Genomic DNA, 26,502 nt, shown 5'->3' with positions numbered 1-26,502 from the left:
CAACTGAGGGCTCTAATTGTTACTCTGTCACTGAACCCACAACTGGATCCCTCAAGTTCCTCTAGTCCATCATCGCCTCTAAATCCGGAAGGCTAGGTAGGTACCGACAATGCGATTTTGTGTAACCACCACCACCATACAGCATCATTTAGCAAATAGGACATGCTGGAAAAGGAACGTAATACCCCCCATGGGATGGATGTTCTGCCTTACTCCAGATACACATCCTTCACTTAGGCTCCGAACAATCCTGGATCTACGTAGATCCTGAAGGACAGACTCCCCCCAAAAGTGTGCAACCACCTCACACCTATGAGGATGGCTACTATCAATAAAACAATGTCAGCAAGGGTGTGTGGACACTGGCACCCTCGTGCACATTGGGAGGAACGTAAGTAAGATAGCACAGCCGCTGTGGACCGGTATGGAGGTTCCCCCCAAAAATTAAAAATAGTGCTAACACATCTAGCAATTCCACTTCTTGGTTTATACTCAAAATAACTGAAAGCAGGGACCTGAACGAGTATTTGCACACCCATGTTCACAGGAGCATTAGTTACAACAGCCAAAAGGTGGAAGCCACCCAAGTGTCCAAAGCTGGAGGCATGGATACGCGAACATCGTGTATCCATACAATGGAATATTATTCAGCCTTAGAAAGGGAAAAAAAATTCTGACACATGCTCCAGGACAGATGAATCTTGATTATGCCAAGTAAAATAAGCCAGTCGCAGGAGGACAAATGCGCTACGATTCCATTCATAGGAGGTACTCAGAGTCATCAAATTCACAGACACAGAGTTGTCAGGGAACGGGGCGGGGTGGGGGGGTGTATGGGGGGGGAGGGGAAAATGGGAGTTGTTTAGTGGGTACACTGTTTTAATTTGGCAGGATGAAAAAGGTCTGGAGTTGGATGTTAGTGATGGTTGCACAATAATGCGTGTACTTAATGCCACTGAATAGTACACTTAAAAATGGCTAAGATGATAAATTATGTGTTATGTGCACTTTAACACAATCTTTTTATTTTTATTTTTGAGAGAGAGTACGCAAGCAGGCGCACATGAGTTGGAAGGGCCAGAGGGAGAGAATTTTTTTTTAATGTTTCTTTTTCTTTTTAATTTTTTTAAACGTTTATTTATTATTAAGAGACAGAGAGAGACAGAGCATGAGCATGGGAGGGGCAGAGAAAGGAGGAGACACAGAATCCGAAGCAGGCTCCAGGCTCTGAGCTGTCAGCACAGAGCCCGACTGCGGGGCTGGAACTCACAAACCACAAGATCATGACCTGAGCCGAAGTCAGACGCTTAACCGAATGAGCCACCCAGGTGCCCCAATTTTTTTTTTTTTTTTTTTTGAGAGAGACAGAGACAGTGCGAGCTAGGGAGGGGCAGAGAGAGACGAGAGATGGAGACAGAGAATCCCAAGTAGGCTCCGCACCGTCAGCGCAGAGCCCAATGCGGGGCTCAAACTCACAAAACCGTGAGATCACGACCTGAGCCAAAACCAAGAGTCAGACACTTAACCAGCTGAGCCACCCAGGCACCCCGAGAGAGAGAGACACAGACAGAGAGACAGAGAGAATCTTAAGCAGGCTCCACACTCAGCACAGAGCCTGATGTGGGGCTCGATCCCACAACCCTGAGATCATGACCTGAGCCAAAATCAAGACTCCTATGCCCAACCAAATAAGCCATGCAGGCACCCCTACCATAGCATTTTTTGAAAAGTATGCAGAATTGTTCTGTGCCTTTGAGAATGAATTAATCAGGAAATGGCAATTTGGTCTCAGAATTCTTTCCCAAAACTGATGGAGACAAGCAGGCAGGCCGCATTCCCTGGCCCCAGGAGGATGAAGAACCATAGTCCCCACCCCCCAAAGGGGTTCACCATTTATCTGGGGAACAGACAAGTTCCCAAACAAGGCCTAACACGGGGGCAGAGCCCTAGCATCACCTGGCCTCAACCCAGAAGGGAAGTCGCAGCCATCAGCATACACACAAGTAGGATATGGAGCCAGCCGACACCTGACCCAATGACCTGTCCCCAACACCACAGAAGCCTAGGAAGGTGGGTAGGAAGCACACAGGCTGCTGGAGACCTCACTGGGTTTCAGTCCTGCTGGTTGCGTGATTCTGAGAAACTCACCTTGGGAGTGAAAGTGCCCAACTCACAAGGTCAAGAGGGTTAAATGAGATAGAACCAGTGGAGGCCCCAGCACTGTTCCTGGGTCACGTAGGTGCTCCATGCACACTGGGTCCCTTCCCTTCCTTCTACCCCACACACAGAAGCTTCCCTTTGGGCCAGTGCACCAAGCTCCTCTCAGGGCAGGCCCGGGACATTATTCAACTTGGACTTCAAATTCCCACCCCCCTCTACACGGTGCACTAAAACAGTCACATAATTATTAAATACACAGCAACAAACAGAAGCGCCACCACAGTTCATGAGTTTCTGGGCTAGCTTTGTGGCAGTGGGAGAATCCAAGCCAGGTCTTGAAGGACAGATGGATCTCAAGCATGAACAAGAGAGAAGCAATGCCACGCACAGAGCAAGAGTGAGGCGTGCAGGGAAGGAAGGCGCACGCAGAGGTCCGGGAGAGAGCCGACAGGAGGAAGCTCTATCAGTGAGGCCTTGAATGCCAGCCTAGGTTTAGAATTAATTCTCAAGGAGACACGGAGTTCCAGAAGGGTTCTGGTAGATTTGTCCCAAGTTTTGAGTGGTCACTGTGTAGAAAGGGAGGGGGAATGGAATGAAGGAGACCGGCTGGAAGGTATCTGCAATGGCCCAGGCACGACCAGGGCTGGCCTAAGTTAGAGGAGGTGAAAACTAAGAAAAGGAAACAAAGGCTAAAGATATTATGAAGAAAAACAAACACACAAATCCCCTCCCACTAACGCTAGGCTCCACAGCCAAGAGAGGCCCCCAATACCTCCATCACCGTCTGGCTCCCCAGTCCGTCTGCTGGGCCCTTCCGGACCTCCCTTCCCCTCCCTTCCTTTTGCTCTTGCTCCCTGGAGCAGTCTGCCTTTCTGTTCAAAAGCATTTATGAGATTGAAACGAGTGTATCTCACGGGCACCTTGTCAGAAACGTGCCATTACAAGTGACATTTTCGGGTGTCAGAGTTAGTCTCTTTCGTCTGCTGGTAGATCCAATTTGCCCAGTTGACAAGTGGGAAGGCTGTGACACCAATAATTATAGAAACAAACCCAACCCAGTATCTGGAAACCAAGCTGTTCTCTCCGTGTCTTCCCTCACACTCAGCAGGCAATATGGTGACCCACTGGCAGAGGGCCCTCACTTATCAAAGCACAGGAGCTCACGGGGACCGGCAGGACCCCAGACCACGCAACTTTTCAAGACAGCAGCTGGAGGGAATGCGTATGACTTCTTAGGACTGAAGGAGAAAGCAGAACACTTCTTCAAAATACTACTGGGGTTCAAACAAAAGAGTACACACTGTACAGCTCCACATATAGAAGCTTCTAGAGCAGGCAGAACTCCTCTCTGGTGACAGCTGAGATCAGTGGTTACCTCTGCAAGGGTTGTGTTGGAGGGGAGGGCTGACTGGGTAAGGGCAGCAGAGAATGTCCCAGGATGAGGGTGAAAGTCTTTATCTTAGTAAGGGTGTGGGTTACAACTAACCAAGAATTTGTTGAAACTAACAATTCAGATTTGTGCGGTTCGCCATAAGTAAATTATATCTCAAGGAAAAATGTTACAAAATCTGCGTGTGTGTGTGTGTGTGTGTGTGTGTGTGTATAATACGTACATAAAATAAAAAATCCACACACACGTATATAAATTGGATGCAAAAGACATCAGAATCTCCTATGAAGGCTAACGGTCTTACTTAAGAAAAACTAGGGGCACCTGGCTGGCTCAGTCGCTTAAGTGTCTGACTGCGGCTCAGGGCATGACCTCATGGTTCTTGAGTTCGAGCTCCCCATGAGGCTCCATGCCGATGGTGCAGAGCCTGCTTGGGACTGACACTCACTCTCTCTCTCTCTCTCCCCCTCCCTCCCTTTCTGCCCCTCCCCTACTCACACCCACACACGTTCTCTCTCTAAAAACAAATAGGGGCACCTGGGTGGCTCAGTCAGTTAAGCGTCCAAGTTCAGCTCAGATCATGATATCACAGCTTGTGAGTTCGAGCCCCACATCAGGCTCTGTGCTGACAGTTCAGAGCCTGGAGTCTGCTTTAGATTCTGTATCTTCCTCTCTTTCTGCCCCTCCCCACTCACGTTCTGTCTCTCTCTCTCTCTCAAAAATAAATATATTTAAAAATTTTCAAAATAAATAAAGTTAAAAAAAAAAGAAAAGCTAAAAGCCGCTTTGATTCAGGTCTTAAGCTTTCAGCATGAAAATGAACTTGGAGACTCTGTTGTTCAATCCACCCTTCTCCAGATGAGTTCAGGTAGGACATGACCAACCCACAGTCACACAGCAAATCAGCTGCAAAGTGCTGACCAATGCCAGGCCTCCCAAGTGCTAGCCTGGGATTAGGTTGTCTATTCTGGACTGGTGCCAGAAAAAGCAGCTGAAACAGAATAAATACCAAAGGTGATTTTATGAACTAATTTCATTTCAACCTTCAAACCTAAATAGTCACCCCCACCAAATTATGTGTGAGTGTGATTAACTTTCAAACATTAAAAAAACATTTGCCTTCATGAGCCTGGATCAAGAACTGCCTTTCAGGGGCATCTGGCTGGCTCAGTAGGTGAAAAGTGCCATTTTGATCTTAGGGTCATGAGTTCGAGCCCCACATTGGGTGCAGAGATTACTTAAAAATAAAATCTTGGGCTGCCTGGGTGGCTCAGTCAGTTGGGTGTCCGGTTCTTGATTTCAGCTCAGGTCATGATCTCACAGTCATGGGATTGAGCCCTGTGTTAGGGTGCCATGCTTAGCACAGAGCCTGCTTGAGATTTTCTCTCTCTCTGCCCTTCTCCCCTTCTTGAATGCTATCTAAAAATAAAAAAAATAAAATAAAAGATAAAATAGAGGCACCTGGGTGGCTCAGTCAGTTAAGCGTCTAACTTCAGCACAGGTCATGATCTCACAGTTCGTGAGTTTGAGCCCCGCATCGGGCTCTGTGCTGACAGCTCAGAGCCTGGAGCCTGCTTCAGATTCTGAGTCTCCCCCCCTTCGCTGCCCCTCCCCCACTCACGCTGTGAGACTGTGTGTGTGTGTGTGTGTGTGTGTGTGTGTGTGTATGTCTCTCCCTCTCTCAAAAATAAACATTTAAAAATTAAAAAAGAAAAGATGAAATAAAATCTTAGGGGAAAAAAACCTGCCCCTTCATTAAATGGCAGGCTGCTACTACTTTCCTTAGCCTCCCTGCCCATATACAGATATCCTTAACTGGGCAAAGGGCCCTGAGGTAAGAGGAAAGACAAGCTCCCGGTTTTACCACGGACTCACGTGGGACCTTGGCAAGTCACTTTCATACAGTAGGCAATACATACTTGATCTCTGTCCCTAGTTCCTGGCACACGGCTCCCCAAGACCCTTGGAATCTCCGGAGTGCTAAGAGCGTCTTTTGTATGACAATGGGATGACGAGTTGGCTGGGGCCCCTGGACGGCTTCACGATGGGGGCCGGACACCAGGAAGATCAGGCATCAGAGGACTGGGAACTTTCACCCCCCCCAACCTCCAGGATGAGAGAGGGGCTGGAAAAGGAATTCATCACCAGTGGCCAATGACTTAACCAAAGGCGCCTACATGACGTGGTTCAAGGAGCTTCCGAGTTAGCGAAGACCCTGCGGTGTGGGGAGGACAGTGCGCCCAGAGAGGGCACGGCCCTCTGCGCCCCTTCCCCTCATACTTTGTCCCGTGCGTCTCTTCCAGTTGGCTGTTCTTGAGTCGAATCCTTTACAATAAACGTAAGTAAAGTATCTTCCTGTATTTTGTGAGCCTTTCTAGCAAATTCCTGAACCTGAGGAGGGGGCCATGGGAACCCTCAATTTATAGCCAGCCGTGAAGGACAGGTGGCAGCCTGGAACTTGGGACCGGGGTCCTAGTTGGGGACGGACTGAGCCCTCAACCAGCAGCATCTGCAACAACTCCAGGTAGGTCAGAACTGAATTGTAGGACACTGAGTTGGTGTCACAGACCCACTTGCCCTGGGCCTCAGTTTCCTCACCTGTAAAAATGAGGGGGGGTTGGACCGAATGCTGCTAATGCTCCTCTAGCTTGAATTCAATGAGTCTTTGAATTCCTGGCTTAAGAATTTACAGAGTTAACACGAGGGATTCTCACTCTCTGGAAGCCACTAGCAAATTCTGCTTCCCAACGCCAAGCAACATCATTTCTCAGGCCTCATTTCCTATTTTGACTAATGATGTGCCAGAACTCTGTGTGGTTTCTCCTTTGAGAAGTGGCAAAAAAAACTCAACAGCGTCCTATTACAGGGCTCCGTCCTTGTCCCCAGCTCTCAAAGATGTGCAGCCCGATTCTTGGAGATGAAGGAATCCGTCTCTCTCCATTACACTCGATTTTAAACCAAAACCTGAAACAGAATTTTTGACGTGCCTTCCAGACTACAAGGCTGGTGCTTCATGAATGATTAAAACAGCAGCTGGTAACGTCTTAAAGGCAAGTTGGTCAGTTAGACAACTTAACATCTGCTTAAATCCCCTCTCCCCCCACCTTCCAGCACCGCAGTTCTAAAACTAATCCAAAGAGAAAAGTAAATCCAAAGAGAAAGTAAATACATGGGTATACACAGATCTTTCATGAGCAAGAAGAGCCTCACTGAGTTGTAAGAAAGCACATCCTTTGGGGTGCCTGGGGGGCTCAGTCAGTTGAGCGTCGGACTTCGGCTCAGGTCATGATCTCGCGGTCTATGAGTTCGAGCCCCACGTCGGGCTCTGTGCTAACAGCTCAGAGCCTGGAGCCTGCTTCGGATTCTGTGTCTCCCTCTCTCTCTGCCCCTCCCCTGCTCATGCTGTCTCTCTCTCTCTCTCTCTCAAAAATAAACATTAAAAATTTTTTTTTAAAAAAGCACATCCTTTAATAGAACTCTCAGAAAACGTGCTGGAAGGATGCAGACACTTGTGCACTGAAACACTAAGATTGAACTTGGTGAATAATTTCTAACACAAAGGCACATCTGAATTGGGGAGAGCTACTGTCAGATTTTCAGCTGCCACGTTCATTCAGGTGTTCATTCATTCAATCACAAATAGTTACTGAGCTCTCCAGTTTAGTGGTAACGAGCACTGGCTCTGGAGTGCACAGACTCTCAAGTCCACAGACTTGGGTTCAAGTCCCTGCTCTGCCACTTATTATCCACAGACCTTGGGGAAGGTACTTAATTGCTAAGCCTCGGTTCCCTGCTCTAGAAAATGTGAATGATGGCACCTGCCTCGCAGAGCTGCTGTGAGGATGAGAGGAAATGATGCATGTAAGGTACTTAGCCCAGTTCCTGGTGAAGAGTCATGCTGACTAGCAGTGCTGGCGTCATTGTTCTGGTCTTCAAGGCATGTGTTAGACTCTCCTGAAAAATCAGGGCACGACACCACAGGCAACAAAAGAAAAAAAAAACCTGGATTTCATCAAAATTACAAACTTTTGTGCCTCTGAGGACCCGAACAACAGAGGAAAAAGGCAACCCACAGAATGGGAGACAATTATTTGCAAATCACATAGCTACTATTAATATCCAACGTATCGAGAAAGGTCCTAGACCTCAGCAACAATCACCACAAAAAAAACCACCTGATTAAAAAAACAAGCAAAGGATTTGGACAGACTTTCTCCAAAGATACACAAATGGCCCATAAGCACATGAGAAAATGCTCATTGTCACTAATGATTAGGGAAACGCAAATAAAAACTGAAACGAGAGATCGCTTCACCAAGTAAGATGGCTACCATTAAAAAAAATAGTAATAAAATAAATAACAAGTTCTGGCGATGGCGTGGAGAAATCGGGGCCCTCTGCCCTGCTGGTAGAAATGTAAAAGGGTACAACCGCTGTGGCAAACAGTATGGCAGGTCTTCCTCAAAATATCAAAAACAGAATTACCTTGCGATCCAGTAATTCTTCCTCTAGGTATATATATCCGAAACAACTGGAAGCAGGGACACGAATGGGTATCTGCACACCCGTGTTCACAGCAGCGTTGTTCACAGTAACCAAAAGGCGGAAGCAGCCCAAGTATCCAAAGATGCAGGAGTGGATAAATAAAATACGGTAGATACATATAATGGGATACTCTGAGCCTCAAAAAGAAAGGAGATTCTGAAACATACTTCCGCATGAAGCAATCTTAATGCCATTACGCTAAATAAGATAAGTCGGTCACAAGAAGACCCACTTACGTGAGGGTACCGTGAGTAGTCACAGTCAGAGACATAAAGTAGAATAGTTACCACCAGGGGCTGGAGGTGGGGAGAGAGGAGAGCTATCAATGCGTCCAGAGTTTCAGTTAGGCAGAACGAAGGAAGTTCTGGAGATGGATGGCGGTGATGGCTGCGTGCCAATGTGAATGTACTTAAATGTCACTGAACTTTATTTTAATGGTCAGAATGATGAAGTCTATGTTAGATATATTTTACCCCAATTTTTAGAAGCAAATCAAAAAATAAGTACAAACAAAAACAGATGCCCTCATGGAACGTTTAGTCTGATGCATAGAAGGAGCTCTAACGTAACACCACGTTTTGCTTTTTATGTAAGGTATCTCGTTGATCCTCTTACCCCGTAAGACACCACAGAGCAGGTATTCTCGTCACATACACACCTCCCTTCCCTGTTTATGGATCAGGGAAGTGAATATTAGAATAGTCAATGGCCTCACACGGGCCAGTCACACCAGAGACAGAGACAGTACTAACTCGAATCTAAAACAAAAAGTGTCCAATTTTGGAAGAGAACAAAGACAGGACAGCGGTGTCCACATTGCTCTAGAATTCCTTGATGGGACTATGCTAGCTTCCAGAACTCCCACATGCAATCAGTTAAGGCCCGTCCTTGTCTAAATGGAAACAGACCAAGCTTGCAATCTACAAGGCCCTGGGAATACAAGCCTTGGAGCTCGACCCCCTGAACCTTGGGCAAGTTTCTCCGCTCCTCTCCTCTAAGCCATTCCTTCTCTGTAAAATGGAGATCATACCACTGACTTAATGGAGTTTTCAGAGAAAATAGTATTGTAACAAGCTAACGTGTGTCACAGGATGCCTAGAAGACGCTGGAGGATCAGTAAATGATGCCCAATATTTTGAGCTCTGAAAGACGCTAAATAAGATTGATAGAAAGGAAACTTTGGAGTAACTATGCAGAGTGTATTCTGCCACATTCTGTGAAGGTCACAAAGAAGTAGAAAGGCATCCTGCCTAAGGGAGGCTCCAGTCTCATTCAGAAAATAAGGGAATAAAACACGTGAGGAGACAGAAAATAAATAACCTCAGGAAACTGCACCAGGCAGGATGAAATGAATCAACAAGTCTGTGTATATTAGTCTATTAGTTGAGTGCAGGACATTGTACTAGAGACTTTATTCTCATTCTCACATTTCATCTTCACAAAAACCTGGATAGTAAGTAATAGACTTTTTTATAGGTGAGGGAAGACCCAAAGCAAATAACAAACACTGTTGAGTTCAGAAAAGAGATTCAGCACCATAAGCAGGGCGGCCTAGGAAAACTTCCTGGAGGAGGAGGCAGGTGCTGCCAGACAGCAGGCACACTAACTAGAAAATCAGCAACATTCTTCCAGGTCAGGAGGATTAGCGGGAGCACTAAAATAAGCACCAAGTCTGAAAATGGTGTGTATTTATTTATTTATTTATTTATTTAGTTTTATTTGAGAGAGGTGGGGGAGGGACAGAGAATCCCAAGCAGGCTCTGCACTGCCAGCACACAGCCTGATGCAGGGCTCCAACTCACAAACCGTGAGATCATGACCTAAGCCTAAATCGGACACTTAGGTCGCCCAGGCGACCCTGAAAATGGTTTTTAACGGCCCCTCTCCTAGCCACAACAAGGTGGGTCACCACAAAAGAAAAAAAAAAAAAAACAAAAACCAAGCCTGAATGTTATTTATATCTTTTCAGACTACTAGGTTAGCTTAAATTTCTGAGTGATTTATCTGCTAGGTCAAGAACAATAACCCTTAACTGAAACTCCTCTGGGCACTGTGTTTACACTCTTCCTCACTCTACATCCACCCCCCTCCAAGAAAAAAACAAGTAAATTACACAGCAATACACAAGAGTATTTATACAATGTTGCACCTCCAAGGCATGAGCAAACAGGGTGAAATATACAAGTATTCCACTTATTACATGAAATGAGAAGAATCTCAATGAGTTTCTAAGAAAACAGATCATGGTCATATTTTTTTTCTCCTTTGCATTTTTTTGTACATTTTTCAAATTTTCTACATGGATAAGCACTGTTCTTTAAAAAACGCAATTCTGGGGGCGCCTGGGTGGCGCAGTCGGTTAAGCGTCCGACTTCAGCCAGGTCAAGATCTCACGGTCCGTGAGTTCGAGCCCCGCGTCGGGCTCTGGGCTGGTGGCTCGGAGCCTGGAGCCTGTTTCCGATTCTGTGTCTCCCTCTCTCTCTGCCCCTCCCCCGTTCATGCTCTGTCTCTCTCTGTCCCAAAAATAAATAAAAACGTGGAAAAAAAAATTAAAAAATAAATAAAAAATAAAAAATAAATAAAAAACGCAATTCTGGGGCGCCTGGGTGGCGCAGTCGGTTAAGCGTCCGACTTCAGCCAGGTCACGATCTCGCGGTCCGTGAGTTCGAGCCCCGCGTCAGGCTCTGGGCTGATGGCTGGGACCCTGGAGCCTGTTTCCGATTCTCTGTCTCCCTCTCTCTCTGCCCCTCCCCCGTTCATGCTCTGTCTCTCTCTGTCCCAAAAATAAATAAAAACGTTGAAAAAAAAAATTAAAAAAAATAAATAAATAAAAAACGCAATTCTGTAAGAATTTTTTATATCCCAAATAGTCCACTCTAAGCAATGACAACACCTTCAGCAAAGCCCTGTGAGTGCCTTAGCTCCTTGGTCTTGCACATGGAAAGCAGGGCAGGACAAGGAGACGCTGACCCTCACCACAGGACTGACTGGTGTTTTATAAGCTGTCTGGCAGTTAAGGACAAATGCTCTCAGAACCCCAGATTTCCTCCCGTGGCCCAGCAACCTGCCCCAGCACTTCTCCTCTCTGATGGGGGCTCATAAGGAGGGCCATACCCCAAACCTGGGAGGAATGAGCAGTGACTGCTACTGACATCCCTGTAGGACCCCTGCCCTGCGCACATAGGGGCTTTGATGGTAAGAGACAAGAATGACCTTTGGTGACTGCCAAGGGGAAATCTCCCGCCTCTGTAATGATACCCATGCTACTCCCCTCCCTAGATGTTCTTCCTGGCTCCCCAGTGCCACTAATGAAAGAGCCCAAACTACCTGGCCAACCTCTGAAGCCCCCTACCCTCAGGCCTAACCCTACCTTTCCAGTCTCACCTTCCGCCACACTCCCTTGCTAGGCCAATAGAACCCATGGTATTATGCACGTGCCCCCTCAACATCAGCCTGTGCTCAAGCTGCTTGCTGTCTTTGCCAAGAGAGCCCCCTAGCCTCCTCCATTTCCACCCGTCCATCAAAGCCCTGCTCAGCAGCCACCACCTCCTGAGTTTTCCAGAGTTCTTCCTTCCTTCCTAAGGTGTTCCTCCTCACCCCTCCCTTGCTGAGGGCAGCACAACATAACAGGACACCAGCTCTGGAGCCAGAATGCTGGGGAGTTCCACCCCAGCTCCCTTCCCTAGTTGTGTGACCTTCTCTTTGCTTCGGGGTCCCCGTCTGCAAAATGTAGACAATAACAGTACCTCCCTCATCGTATTGTTGTGTGGATGGATCATAGGACTGCAAGGCACTGAAAGTGACCACTTCAGTCTCCAGCACACAGTAAGCCTTTGGCTATTGGTGTTACTACTGGAGGTAATAAGCCCTTCCATCCTCCACTCTCCTACTTCATTTATCTGTCCAGTCTAATGCCACCCCTTTTTACCGTATCTGATTTAGGTACTTGTCTTCACTCCCTTACTAAATGGAGCATCATGGTAAATGCTCAGCTTGATACATACACAGAGGCAAGATAGAGCCACTGAATGAAAGACCAATTTCTAAATGATCCCACTTATGGTCTGTCCATAAGAAAACCCATATTTACCATTTGAAGAAAGATAAAGAAAAGATTAAGGAAGCAGAACTTTTCAGAACTTTTCATGTAGAGTAACGGTTCTCAAAAGTGTGGTCCCTGGACGAGCTGCAGCATTAGCATCTCTTGGGAACTCAGAAATGTAGAATGCTAGGCCGCAGCCTGCACCTAGTGAATCAGAAACTCCAAGAGTAAGACCCAGCAATCTGTTTTAACAAGCCCTCCAGGTGATTCTACCGACCATGAATCATGAGACCTGAAGAACAAGAAGCAACATGGCAGCACAAAATGAGCACTGACTGGATCAGGAGTGGATTCCAGGCTTAACTCTGGCACCAATCTCTCGCACCCGACACAAGGCTCTTAAACCTCTCGGGGCCTCAGCTTCCTTGTAGGCAAAACACTGAGACCATTAAACACCAGCAATAACACTGAGACCATTAAAACGCTATTGGGATTAAATGCAATCCCTCGAACAGAATTTGCATACAGTAGGTGCTTAATGGTTTTAAACTCCTTTCAGTCAAAAGGAGTCAAAAGGGCTTGGGAAATTGCAGAGCACAATAGCAATCTGAGGGATAACTAATTCTTGGAACAAACCCCCAGGCTGTCAAACGCCTAGCATTCCCAGGGCACTAGGAGGCTGTTTATGTCTAACACCATCCAACCTATAAGCACAAACTCTGCAACAGAGTATCTGCTTCTTACCTGTTTATGAAAGCTGAACCAGGAAGAGAATAGATGGTCCTCCCTGAACCACCTCACCCCCCCCACAATAGTCCCATCAGAATTAACTACTCACTAATCTTTTAATTTAAATGATTCCAAACTTCACTCTTAGAAAAAGAATAATCTGAAAACGTTCTCCAGCCAGTAAAAGGAACTGTCAACTCTTGCAGAGCATCATGGACCTGACTTGGGGAACTCCTGGTATAGGATATCCAACCCCCCCCAGCGGTCATGGAGGGTTTAGATTATGACAGAAATCTTCCTGGGGCACCTGGGTGGCTCATTTGGTTTAGCGTCCAACTTTGGTCCAGGTCATGATCTCACAGTTTGTGAATTCAAGCCCAGCACCGGGCTCTGTGCTGACAGCTCTGAGCCTGGAGCTTGCTTCAGATTCTCTCTCTCTCTCTAGCTCTCTGCCCCTCCCCCGCTTGATTATGCATGCTCTCTCTTGAAAATAAACAAACATTAAAAAAAATTTTTTTTTAAAGACAGTAACCAGGGCACCTGGTTGGCTCAGTTGGTTAAGGGTCTGACTTCAACTCGGGGCATGATCCCACAGTTTGAGTTTGAGCCCCGCGTCGGGCACTGTGCTAATAACAGCTCTGGGCCTAGAGCCTGCTTTGGCTTCTTTTTCTCCCTCCCTCTGTCCCTCCCCCAGCTCACACGGTCTCGGTCTCTCAAAAAATGAATAAATGTTGAAACAAAAAATTTTAAGAAAAAATACAGTAACCTTAGGAAATTTGTTTCAGAGGAGAAAATCCAGAAATAAAAGTATTTTTTCTTCCTCCACACTTCTTAGTTCCTTGTACTACTGCTCATTCTGCTCTAAACCATGCGTTCTACTAGGGAACCACCTTCCAGAAGGACAGGTAGGATGTAAACAAGTATACACAGGTGACTATGTCCGGCTGGGGGCTTATCCGTGCATTCAAATAGCACCAGCTTACAATGTCCATGTGAGGCCCCAGGCATAAAATAATAATTATCCTAGCCCTTTCCAATCTGGACCCAGCAGAACAGCTCCCACAAAGCAGGGTGGTGAGAAGGGCCATTCTGCCATCAACGAGGCAGTGACCAGAAAACACACCATCAACTTTCTCAAGTGCATCCATGCGGTGGGTTTCAGGAAGAGTGCCCCTCAGGCCCTCAAAAAGATTCAGAAATTTGCCACGAAGGAGATGGGAACTCCAGAACTCCCAGATGTGTGCACGGACATCAGGCTCAACGAAGCTGTCTGGGCCAAAGGCACCAGGAAAGGCCCAAGCCGAAACCTTGCAGGGTTGTCCAGAAAGTGTAATAAACATGAAGGGTCACCAAACAAGCTATGCACATTCTCCACCTACGTACCTATCACCACTTTCCAAAATGTACAGTTAATGTGGGTGAGAACCAACCAGACTGTCAAATAAAGATATAAAACCACCAAAAACAATGATAAAAATACTAATTATCAAGCCCTCAGACTACAAGCCTAATGCTTTGCAGTTCCACCACACCTTTGGTGAACATGTTACCTCAACTGAAAGCTCCCTGAGAGCAGCTTGTAAATATGTGTAGCCCAGAGCCTGGCACCCACAGGGACTCAAAAGGCCTACTGAACGAAACGGATAGGATTCTTTCTGTACAAGCCCCACGCAGCTGTTGAGAGGTATTATTTCATGAGTGGGTAACCTGAGGACCAGAGAAGACTGAAAGTTGAAGTCAAAGAATGTTATCTTTGATGTTACCCCCACCCCCAAAACAAGGCTTCACCCTGGGCCCAAACCCAACTTGCCACTGTTCCCCAAAGCCACGTCTTTTCCACTCAGACTGGTGAACACAGATGTGCTCACACCCCGCTCCCTGCCTCATGTACCCTTCCCCGCACATGGGGTGTCCTCTTCCCTAATTCCCACCCACCGTCGTGAGCAGCTCTCGGGCTCAACGAAGCCAGTCTCATCTCCCCGGCTCTTATGAATTCTTTTGGACTCCTAAGAGCACTGAAAATCCCCACTACTCCGCTGAACACTTAACTATGGAGTGGCCTTCTGTTAGTGATCATTATTCTGTGCATCTGTGCTCTCTCGCTTCATACCATAAATCAATCCCTTGAGGACCAGGACGGCTATGAAACCCCAGCTCTCCCTTTTACCAGTTGATCAGTGGCTTTCTTTACTCCCCTGAGCCTCAGTTTCCCCATCTCTAAAGTGGGAAGGACAATAAAGCTTACACTGCAGAGTGGCCCTAAGAAGCAAGTAACGGCTGTAGAATTGCTTCCTGTAAGCTATAACTGCTGCTGTTAATCACCAGCTTTGTTGTTTTATTTCTGTATCCCCTCCCTCCCATCAACCACCTGGCAATACTTTCAAAAGAATACTAACAACACTAAATGTCATGAAAATCACTTTTATGCTTTGCTCCAACAGCACAGAATATATACTAGAACCTCGTTCCGTCCTCTAATTACTTATCTGAACTGTGAAATTAGCTAGGCCTTGCCTGTTGGCTAACTGGCAATGAGGAGGCTGTGCTCTCTTTATGTTCAAGCGTCTTTTACAAGGGCTGGTGGATCTGGGACCTGGTCACAGGTCACAGATGGGCCAGTTGTCCCACATATCCTTTCCAGATAGCAAATTCAACCTGAACTTAACTATTCTGTTATTAACAGTGACAGCTATGATTTATTGAGCCTCTACTATGTCCCAGATACCACGCTAAGTGTTTTATATCCATTATCTCACTTAAACTGTACTACTCTGTATGACCCTCTCTCTCTCTTTCTCTATCAGCAAACTAAGGTTCAGAAGGGTCACACAGCCAACAAATGGGTAAGGTAAAATTCAACTTAGGCCTTCCTGACAGAAGGATCATGCTCTTTCCACTCCCTATGTACCCCTATAGCCCTAATATTTGTAGATTTTTAAATGTCCTTTAACTTCTACCCCTTATCAATTACCTTGGCACTTTGAAGGTGTAGAACTTCCTACTGTAAAGGAAGGAGGAAAAAAAAAATCCTTCCAAGTTCGCCAGGTCCCTCCAGTAACTTGCTGTAATTCAATACCCAAGTGAGAAATGAGGTTTTGGAATATGGCTGCAAGTGAAAGAGCCCCTGAGGAAAGGAAATGAAGAAAATCTAGATAGACATCGTAGTCCATAAAGGTGGGAAGAGACTCTTCCAGGGCCCAGTGTCCATCATCCCTCGCCAAAGACCTTATACTACAGAGAAAAGAAAGGCTCCAAAATGCCAGTTTGCCGCCAGGAGAGGCCTCAGTAACTTCACATACCCCGCTAAAGGCTGATAAGTAAACTGGAAAATCGTAAGTGAAGCAGGAAATAATCAAATCACTACTGACAAAACCAGCCAGGCCCACAAGGACAGGAAAGGTCCGGCTCATAAAAGACGTTTTACCAGTCCTTCCACCAACTAGGAGGAACCCGGTTTTAAAAGAAACCAATCAACATTCTCAACTAATCACTTGGCTTAAGTTCCTGCCTTGGGTGAAAAGGCAAGTTGCCTTTTAAGTAAAGAAATCCCATACAGGGGGGCCATTCTGGTGTTCTTTTACCTAGCCTTGGGCTTTCCTTACCCAGGATACTGGTCACCTCTGGTGCCCTTTTCCAGGTGTCCAGAGCCCCCATATAGGATTAACAGGTGCTGCACAGTACCCCTCTCTCTGCATTGTCACCAATAGACTTCAGCTTTGGGCAAACTTAACAGAGCAGGAAAGCAATAGTCAATGTGCAGAGACTACTATAAAGAATATTAAAACTTGAGAACTTGAAGGGACCTACCATATCTCACCTCCAAAACCCTCAAACCACAAAGAGCAGTGACATGGAAAATGTCAAACCAGAAAGAGCAGTGACTCGCACAAGGTCATACAGGGAAAGTCATTGGCAAAGACCCTACCGAAGCCCAGGTTTCATGATTCCCAGTCCAGGGCTCTCATCATTAAGTAACGCAGGCTCCCTTCTTTCCCAGAGGCAGTCAGGCATGCCATCCCCACGCCAAGATAATCACCCTCTAGGAACACTTCCCCACAATCCCAGTCCCTCCTACAGCCTAGCTGAGTTGCAATTCTAATTAGCAAGTCTCGGAGCAGGCAGTATTCTCTGGGAGGGTGCCCGGTGTGAGGGCTGCTGGTACTGAAAAGAGGGACAGGGATGGAGGAAGAAGGGTGTGGGAGAACTAGGTTCTGCCGGCAGTGGCAGCGACACTGTCAGCCTGGATGAGGACGCACTCACTGGCATCTCCCAGTAGGCGAGGAGGTAAGCCGACCAGCAGCCACCACCACCTCTATCGGCCAGGAAGGGCTGGGCCCTGATCCGGAGGGACGCGCGGAGCATCTCCGAGTCCCAGTTGGGCCTCGGGGAGCCGCCTGGCAGGGCGGCACCGGCGCCGTGAGCAGGCGCAGACAGCCCGTGGGCAGAGGCCCGACGGCAAGGATGCCCGGCACGCCGGTGAGGTGGCACCGGTGCCCGGCAGAGGCCCGCGGTCCTCACCAGCCCCGTCCACCGCCGCCGCCCACCCAGATTGCCCACCCTTCGCGCGGCCTTACCGAGGCACTGCCCCACCGGGGTGCTGAACGGGTTCCCCAGGAGGAACTCCATCTTGAGCGGACAACACGGCAGCGGCCCGGGCCCCCTGTCAGCCGCCCGGGTATCCGCTGTCCCCCGCCGCGCTCCCGACCTGACTGACACTTGCCCCCGCCCCACCCTCTCGAACGCCGAACGCCCGGCCCCTGACCCCACCCCTTGTCGCGTCCCTATTGGGCAACGCCTGCCAAGCCCTTCTCCGATTGGCCCCCACACCTCCCTCGCGAAGCCCCTCCTACCCCGCGGCGTCCGATTGGGCGGAGCGGCGAGCTAGGTCACAGGAATCTCCGTCAGGCGTAGCGGCACCTCCCCTGGCCCGCCCCCGAACGGGAGTCTGTGTATTTTGATTCATCTATATGTTGGTCAATCTAGTGAATCCTTACTATTATTGGTCAAGAGGAGAGTCAATCACTCCAATAGGGGGCGGGGGAGAGGCGGGGCTACTAATATCCCTGCCCATAGAAGGCGCTGATTGGAAAAACATTTGTTTTTTCTACTGCTGGTTGGTGGTAGGAGTATTTCCCCACCCAAGAAATACTGTCACGTGACCGTCAACTTTCACCCAGGATGTCTACCTCGAGACTTCCCCTTAGCAACCGACTGGCCGCGCTTGGTTCCCTTAGCAACCGAGCGAAGCATCTGCTGCGTGGAACCAGTCCGGTAGCCGGCGCTTCAGACGGTGAGACCCTGGACCTGAGAGTGCGGGAGGTCTCGCGTGGGCAGACAGAACCCCGACTTAAAGCTTTCCTCTGACCTTTTTTCTCTGGGAGTCGGCCCGGCGCTCCTCACCTATAAAATAAGCACACAGGTTCTCTGTCAGCCACTTACCGCCGCGCTGAGACCCTGGGCTTCCAGCCTTTGGATGAGAGAAAAACGCTAAGGAAGCATTTCCCTGGGGGAGCAGGGCCCAAAGAGATTTTTAGGGGTTCCACCCCGCGCTTCCTGGCCTGATCTCTTATCGAAAGTTACCCGGTCCATTGATAACTTCTTCAGGTGTTTAACCCTCATATCCGACCTCTTCACTGTCATAAAATTGTGTCTCTTCTTTATTTTTATTCTTTACCTTGGTGCTGTATAAAGTATTTTGGCTTGGGATACAGTTACCCGAGTTCCTTGTCTGCCTCTTGTCAGCAGTTCATTGTATGACTTTGGACAATTTCCTTCCCCTCCCAGGCTTCGGTTTCCCTACCTGGGAAATTAGAGAATTAGGACTCCTTTCTCCAATGGCTTCCAGAGCCGACATGTAATCAAGTAATGAATGTGCATTTAGTACCCAGTAAGCACTCGGTAAACAGTTGATTTTTCTTATTAATCCATGGCCGATAGGGGCTTTGTTTTTCAGAGTCAAATGATCCCAAGTTCTTGTTCCACTGGACAACTCTGGTTTTGTTTCTCCGTGAGGAGGCTGCTCCATTGACAGTGGTGTAAAACTCGCTGCTGCTTTTCCCATCTCCTGCCTCTGGTCTTCACCAACAACACCATTGTCAGGCAAGTCAACAGGAACCCAGGTTGGGTGGTAAATTATTGCTAAAATCCCCTTAGGGGAGGAGCGGTCGGGCCTCCACCCCGAGCCAGAACAGCTGTGAGAAACTCTGTGCCCTGTGACAATGAAAATCCCCAGTGCCCTGGGTACGATTGAGTCAGGATTAAGGAAGTAGGCTCTGGAATCCTGTTCTCCGGCCTCCGCCGTATACCATATAGATGTATTAGGCATATTACTCAGTCTTTCCAACTAGCTTCCATTTCCTCATCTGGAAACTGCAGCTGATTAGTCCTACCTGTAAATTAAGTTCCCTTTAATGTGACCACCACTCCCCTCATCTCTCCCCTTACAACCCTTGCAGTTCTCTGTACTGTAGCCAGAGTGAGCTTCTTAAAATTGAAAGCTGTTCACATCACTGCCCTTATTAAGCCCCAGGAGCTTCCCAGGGATCCTAAGATAATAAACTCCTGTAGGCCTCTTCGACCTTGCATCCCTTCAGCCCAAAAGTAACATGTCTCATTCTCTCCCACCTCAGGGCCCTCACTGTGCAGTTCCCTATTCCTCCTTTCCTACCCATCCTTCAGATCTCGGCCCTGTCTCCCCTGGCCAGGTCAGGTGCCCCTGATGTATGCTGTCCTAGTTCCCTACATCTACAAACTTGCCATGGTTTGTAATTAAATGTATGATTATCTGATTCACATCTGAAACAGAGGGAAGGAGATCTGTTTTATTCACAGCTTGTAGTAGCTGTGAATAAAAATGTGAATTCATTACACATGTGTGGGCTACACACACGCTCTTAAACAAATGTAGGAGGGAGGAATTATCCATTTTTACAGATGGGAAATCAAGGGCTTAGACAGGTGAGGTTAGTTGCCGAAGGATGCACGCTCAAGTTCCAAATCCTGTCCTCGTGTGCTTAACAAAGATTGTGCCTCATAACCGTTCCACGCTGCGGAGTGACTGTGGGCTTGACTGAAAGCAAGCCTGATCCTTCCCAGGTGCCAGGCCTAGATGAGGTGGGAGTGATGAGAATTCAGTCAGAGTTTTGAAATCGGAATTAAGAAGCATTTCCCAGAGTACGGCATTTTTCTTTGAAAACGCACAAACACTTTGCAGGTAACATCTGCCAAATCCAGCACATTAAAATTTCCCCAAAGGCAAGCTGGTGTCAGGTTATAGGAAGTCTTAGAAAAAATTGTTTCAAAAGACTGGGGAGATGGAAAGAGGGGGAGGACTAGAAACGTCTTTGGGAGTTGATTCATTCACCCTAAGGAGTTGGAGCCAGCATTGAGAGCCTGGAGAGGGGAAGATGGAAGGCGCAGGTGGAGAAGGGGTGTGGGGGGTGGGCGTTAGTGCGGGGGGGGGGGGGGGGGAAGGGGGTGGAGGGGAGGCTGTGGCTCCTAAGGAGCAGAAGGAAAGGATGCACGAGAGTTAAAGGCACAGGAACATTTGATCACGGACAGCCCAGAAACGGAAGATGCATATTTACATAAGCTGCATCCAAGTGGATGGTGGGAGAGGACCGATGAGGGCAGCGGGCAGTGGCAGTCTCTAAGACCAGGTGGCAGGATTGCCCGGCCCACCCCAGTTTGCAGTGAACACCATCAGCCCAACACCGGGAGTCTCTCCAGCAGCACTCAGTGGAATAGTACAGGGACTGCCCAGCATCAGGGAGGAGGCCTGGGTGCTGGGGACACAAGAGGGTGAAGGTAGATGGTGAAGCCAGCAGGGAGGAGAGACACAGGAGTGGAAAGAAGAAGGGAAGACTGAGTTTCCAGAGGGTTCAGGAGGCAGAATCTGGGAGCTTCCAATAGGGGGTGCCTTCCTGCAGGGTCCAACCCTTCTGGATGTTGATAATGATGAGAATGAGGTTGGGGTGCCCAGGCTTCCCAGGACCATGGCTCCGTTTAGCCAGGAACAGCAGCCCAGGGTCAGCCTACGACTGACCAACTCCACAGATCCCCCGTTTGCCTGCAGAGTCTCAGCCAGATCCCTTTGGCCCATTAGCAGTAGAAACCTAGGGGCGCCTGGGTGGCTCAGTTGTTTAAGTGTCGACTTGGACTCAGGTCATGATCTCATGGCTCATGAGTTCAAGCCCCTCATCTGGCCCCTTTCCCACTTTATCTCTCTCAAAAATAAATTGAAAAAAAAAAAAAAACCTACTGGTGTCAGTTTAACTAAAAGAGGATTTAATGTGAGGAGTCAGGAAACTCTCACAGGGCCTGGAATTAGGGACACTAGGGGTGGGACAGCCAGCAAAGACTGTCAGTCTGTCCGCCCTTCTGTCTTATTTTCTGGATCACCCAGGTTCCCGTCTCTGTTTCTCTCTGTCCATCTGCCTCACCCCCCTCTTGTTATCTCCGCTTAACCACACGTCTGGCCAGCCCATGGCCCCCCCAGTTCCTCCCCAGCTCACACAGGCGGCTCTGATGAGGCTTTCATCCCACTGCCCCAAGTTCACATTCCTCAGCGGGAGAATACGAATGGCCAGCATAGGTCAGTGTCTGCCAATATCCATGCACTGGGCGGCTTGTGGTGAGATGGGGGGAGTACGGATACCACTGCCTGATGGGGACGAGTCTCTCAGAAGGGGAGCCACCGACTGCTATGCCTGGCTGGAGCTGCCAAGGATCATGGTCAGCGGTTGGTGGCAAGACACTGAGTAACAGTGGGTGAGGAAAGCCAGAGGCTTTGACGGCCGTGGCCATAAGGGCAGCTGAGCTCCCAAGGCTGAAGAGACCAGTGTGGACCACCAGTCCCCGGGGTGGGGGTAGGGTCACAGCCATGGTTGTGGGACCAAGGGGTGCACCCCTGCAGATGGGTGCCAGGCAGGACGGGTACAGACGGTTGCTGGAAAAGGCCTGGAGAAGCCTTAGTGCAAACGTACTAGCCTCTCAGTGTGGCGGGCCACGGACCGGGATGGGGGCAGCCTCAGAGCATCCGTGACTGTCACCGTGCTCCTTAAAAAGACCCCAGCCAAACCCTGTCTTCAAACAAAGGAAGGAGCAGATTGTGGAGGAGGCACGTGGTGTTTTTTAGGGAAAATGAACTGGCTGTACGACTCAGTGGAGCCAAGAGTGATGGACGAGGACATGCTCAAGCTGGCTGTGGGAGAACAGGGCCCACGGGACGAGGCTGGGCAGCTGGCCAGGCAGGAGGGCATCCTCTTCAAGGATGTGCTTTCACTGCGGCTGGACTTCCAAAGTGCGTATCCTGGGCTGGGCTGGGGCCACCAGGCGGCCCAGCGCCCCGCCCCTGGCTTCTCTGCCCCAGAACTCCACACAGAGTCCAGGATCATGGGACCCACATCAGCGGGCGGGCCCACGTGGGTTAGAAGGCATAGGAATGGCAGAGAGTGTTTGAAAAGTTAATACTGAGTATCATTCGCATTTGAATATCCACGGCACTGCTGATTCTGAATAATAGGGAAAAAGATAAAATTCTCCCACTCCAACTCTAAATGAACCCAAAGGCCCCGCTGCTTCCGTCACAGATCCCACATGGAATTCTTGGAGCGGGGTCCCTGGCAGGTGGAACCCAGAAGGGTGGTCCCACGCAGCCAGGAAGAAGCCATGGGGCGGAGGAGGATGTGCGCTGGGGGCAGGAAGCAGGAGAGGGGCCTCAGGAGCAGGAGGACAGCCTCGTGGGAAGACAGGTCCTTAGTGCCTCCGTGTCCCCTTCTGTAAAATGGGAAGATGATAGTCCATGTCTCAAGCTCTGGTTAGGAGGAGAAAGTGAGGTAACACACGCACAGTGTGTTCGCTGGAGAAGGCCAGCGGCTCAGGACAGAGGGGGTGCGACAGGAAGCGAGAGAGGCGGGCAGGGTGCTGCGTGTATTGTGCAGGTGGCTCCACAGCAGTGACCCGGGCTGCTTCACGTTCCTGCTCTGTCCTGGGGTTCTGTGCTGGCCTGCCGGGACATCCAGGAGACAACAGGGGAATTACTGAGGCCCTGCCTCAGCCAGTCTGGGGCGGACCACGGGGACACAGCAGTGGGCAAGGCAGGCACAGCCCTGGCCCAAGCCTCATGAACCCACAGGCCTCCCCAGAGCATGGCCTCCACGGCTGACCGCCCAGAGCAGGAAGGGACCCTGGGCCCGGCTACCTCAGCGGTGGGAGGGGCGAAGGGACTGCAGAATGGCTGTCACCAGAGGGGGCTTTAGCCTCCTTTAGCTCACCTCCTCCCCTTCCTAAGGTTCATTTTGCTGGTATTTATAAAATGCATCTTATATGCTAGGTGCTGTTCTAGGCACTAGGGATTCAACTGTGCACAAAAATGACAAAAACCCCTGTCCTCGTGGAACTGATGTCCAGGTGATGGGAAAATTAAAATAAAAATAGTGTATGTTAAAGGTAATATGTGCTATGGAGGAAATCAAGGGGAGGGAAAAAGGGGAGTTGGGGGTGGAGCACGGTGTTTTATTGGGTGGTCAGAGGCCTCATCATGAAGGTGACAGTTGAGCAAAGACTAGAAGGAAGTGAGGGAAGGAAGCACGCAGAGATCCAGGGAAAGCATTCCAGGTAGAGGGAACAGCCAGGGCAAAGGCCCTGAGGCAGGCACCCCTGTATGGAGACAGATCAGAGAGGTGAGGAGGTCAGCTAGCATCAGTCTTGGGGGCCAACAGGCAGTGTTTGGCTTTTATAGTGAGTGAGATGAGAGCCCCGGGAGGGTCCTGAGCAGAAGAGGGACAGGATGGGACTTAGCTTTTCACAAGATCCTACTGGCTGCGGGAGGATAGAGTGTGGCACCCCAGGGCCAGAGCAGAGAGACTGAGGTCCAGGAAACAATGAGCTGAGACCAAACCGGGGGTAGTGGAGGCAGATCCCATGTCTATGTTGAAGATTAAAATTGGACTTTTTGAGCAGTCCTGTCATTGCTAGTAACTCACTTAGAACTGGTGAATACATCCTGGTTTTTTGTTGCGTTGTTTTGGCTCTTCCACACGAACTGCTGATGCCTAAGGAAAAGGCAGCACATAGGTGTGCAAGGCAGAGCACCCAGAGTGCAGGAGCCACCCAGGGGAGCAGCGTCTCCGGAAAGTCAGTCATAGCCAAGAGCTGTCAGTCTAAGACCAGGGCCAGAAAAGGCTCCTGGAAAATCCAGACCAGGGTGGGTGGTATCTGAGGTCCTGGGTATCATTCTGGGAAATCTGGCCACAGTGAGCTGGGGAACAGACACCAGTCCCACTTGCCCCTGGGAATGGCAGAGGCAGGGCCCTGGGGGAGAGAGATGCGGTCCACCCATCCCCACCCCCACCTGGCTTGGGGAGGGCAGCCAAGAGGGGGCACCCGGCCTCCCCCAGGACCTCACAACCTCTGAATGAATGTTGAAACCACTGCCCCCGAATGTGTGGTTATTAAGTGTGCTTTTTTTTTTTTAACCCCTTTTACTTCTATATTATTTCAGTTATTTTATTTTTTTTTAATTTTTTTTCAACGTTTATTTTTTTGGGGGACAGAGAGAGACAGAGCATGAACAGGGGAGGGGCAGAGAGAGAGGGAGACACAGAATCGGAAACAGGCTCCAGGCTCCGAGCCATCAGCCCAGAGCCTGACGCGGGGCTCGAACTCCCGGACCGCGAGATCGTGACCTGGCTGAAGTCGGACGCTTAACCGACTGCGCCACCCAGGCGCCGCTATTTCAGTTATTTTAATGAGCGTATTCTAATTTTATAAGTTTTAGAAATCCTTGCAAAATCAAATATAGAAAAAAAGGGGCATGTAAACGACAAAGCTATTATGGCTGCTAGAGGAAACTGGGGGCAGGTTTAGGCCTCCAGAATTTTATGTACGTAGCATCTCCTTATTTATACGTCAGCGTAGTTCAGAACTCTTCTGGCTGTCAGCAACAGAGACCGAACTCTGCGTGGCATCAGGAGCAAAAAGAATGAGTTGGCTGCGTGTCTATGAAGGTGGTCAGGAGCTTCAGTGACATCAGGAACCCGCCTCTGTCGTATGGGTGATTTATCCCACTCCCCATATAGGGACATTTGTGGGTCCCCCGATCTTTTTGCCTCTCATGTGCTTATAGGTATTTCTTTGGGCACACACGCAAGTGTGCCTTTGCAGACAGATTCCGAATAGAGGAATTGCAGGGTCAAAGGCGACAGGCATTAAATATTTCAGTTAACTCGGCCAAATTGCCCTCCAAAACGGCTGAACTAGTTGACATGCTCACCAATGTGCACGAGGGGTGGGTGGTGCAGGCATTCACCCTGCAGCCTCGTTCTATTTGTCACGCTGTGGCAGGAAGGACGCTGTTGGTGTCCTGTGTCCCGAGGTGTTACAGGCTCCCGAGAAGCCTCCTAGCTGGACATTAGAGGTGGCACGACTGAGTCCCATGCCCTGGGCAGGTCCAGCCCACACTCACGACGACCCTCCGTAGGCCTTTGAGTTCTGCTGCGTTCCTGGGTAGAAGCACTGATCACTGCCCGCTCTGCACTAATAGAGACTCTTGGGTGCTTAGCCCACATCCCCAGGTCGCATGCTCCAGGTCAGGGCGGTGGAGTTATGGGCCTTGTGAATGGTTAGTATTGGCCGTTGCAATTTTTTAGTGCACCTGCACTGAACTCTTAACCCTAACCCCAGGCTGGAAGCAGCCAAGGCGCCTCCTCCAATCGTTTCAGATATCCTCCGCATAGACAGCCTCTGGCAGTTTGAGAACTTGAGGAAGCTACAGCTGGACAACAACATCATCGAGAAGATCGAGGGCCTGGAGCGTCTGGTACACCTGGTCTGGCTGGGTAAGGGCCCCTCCTGCATGTGTGTCTGCCCTAATCAGAGGTGACGCACTGCCAGGGTCATTGCCTCGCAGGCAATTTTCCGCTGCCCGCCCGGAATTAGCCGGTGTGCAGTTGAAGGTCCGTCTACTGGGAACAAGAAAGCTGCTCTTTTTAAATTTTTTTTTTTTCAACGTTTATTTATTTTTGGGACAGAGACAGAGCATGAACAGGGGAGGGGCAGAGAGAGAGGGAGACACAGAATCGGAAACAGGCTCCAGGCTCTGAGCCATCAGCCCAGAGCCTGATGCGGGGCTCGAACTCACAGACCGCGAGATCGTGACCTGGTTGAAGTCGGACGCTTAACCGACTGCGCCACCCAGGCGCCCCGAAAGCTGCTCTTTTTAAAAGCCTGGGGCCTTTGCTGTGCAGAGCCAGCAAAGATATGCTTGGACACACCAGGCCAGAATATTCTGACCCACCTGCCAAACCTCCCCATCTAGGAGAGAGTCAAGGGAGCAGTCTAGTTACTCTAGACCCAGGGTGACAGACAGCTGTGGGCCCTGCCAGTCAGGGGGGCCCAGATCAAGCCAGAAACAATTATCACAGCTGCTAGTGTCCCTTGAGCACGACTACCTGCTAAGCACGGGCCTGCCTGCTTTCCTTGTGAGGCCTTTTAATCCATCCATTTGCATCCCCATTGTAGAGATGAGCAAACTGAGGTCTCAGTGAGTAGTGAGGGGGCATCAGGCTCCCAGCTGAGCTCTGTCCGAGTGTAGAGCTCTGGCCCTCATTGCTAAGGCCTCAGGGGGTTTTGGTGA

At 49.3% G+C, this 26,502-nt stretch overlaps 2 protein-coding genes and 1 pseudogene across 9 annotated transcripts in view; 2 read left to right on the top strand and 1 right to left on the bottom strand.

Moving 5' to 3' along the window:
• LOC112857120 (large ribosomal subunit protein eL31 pseudogene) overlaps positions 1-14,311 on the top strand; it is a 39,714-nt pseudogene extending 25,403 nt beyond the window's left edge.
• TOM1L2 (target of myb1 like 2 membrane trafficking protein) overlaps positions 1-17,586 on the bottom strand; it is a 123,460-nt gene extending 105,874 nt beyond the window's left edge. For all 6 annotated transcript variants that reach the window (XM_086686200.1, XM_086686196.1, XM_086686197.1 and 3 more), the window contains exon 1: positions 17,441-17,586. In XM_086686200.1, the coding sequence (XP_086542326.1) occupies positions 17,441-17,492 (52 nt within the window). In that variant the 5' untranslated portion in view covers positions 17,493-17,586. The remainder of the gene's footprint in view (positions 1-17,440) is intronic.
• A 430-nt stretch (positions 17,587-18,016) lies between these two features.
• Positions 18,017-26,502, top strand: part of DRC3 (dynein regulatory complex subunit 3) — a 35,044-nt gene continuing 26,558 nt past the window's right edge. For 2 of the 3 annotated variants that reach the window (XM_086686193.1, XM_086686191.1), the window contains exons 1-4: positions 18,017-18,156; positions 18,804-18,965; positions 22,003-22,167; positions 25,589-25,705. In XM_086686193.1, the coding sequence (XP_086542319.1) occupies positions 22,008-22,167; positions 25,589-25,705 (277 nt within the window). In that variant the 5' untranslated portion in view covers positions 18,017-18,156; positions 18,804-18,965; positions 22,003-22,007. The remainder of the gene's footprint in view (positions 18,157-18,803; positions 18,966-22,002; positions 22,168-25,588; positions 25,706-26,502) is intronic. The other variant, XM_086686192.1, reaches the window with a different exon arrangement.

This window comes from Puma concolor, chromosome E1 (genome assembly GCF_028749965.1).
Source record: "Puma concolor isolate L17-30 chromosome E1, mPumCon1.1.hap2, whole genome shotgun sequence".
In the NCBI taxonomy this organism is placed as follows: domain Eukaryota; kingdom Metazoa; phylum Chordata; class Mammalia; order Carnivora; family Felidae; genus Puma; species Puma concolor.
The sequence above is the reverse complement of the archived record's forward strand: the minus strand, read 5'-3'. Positions and strand labels throughout refer to the sequence as shown.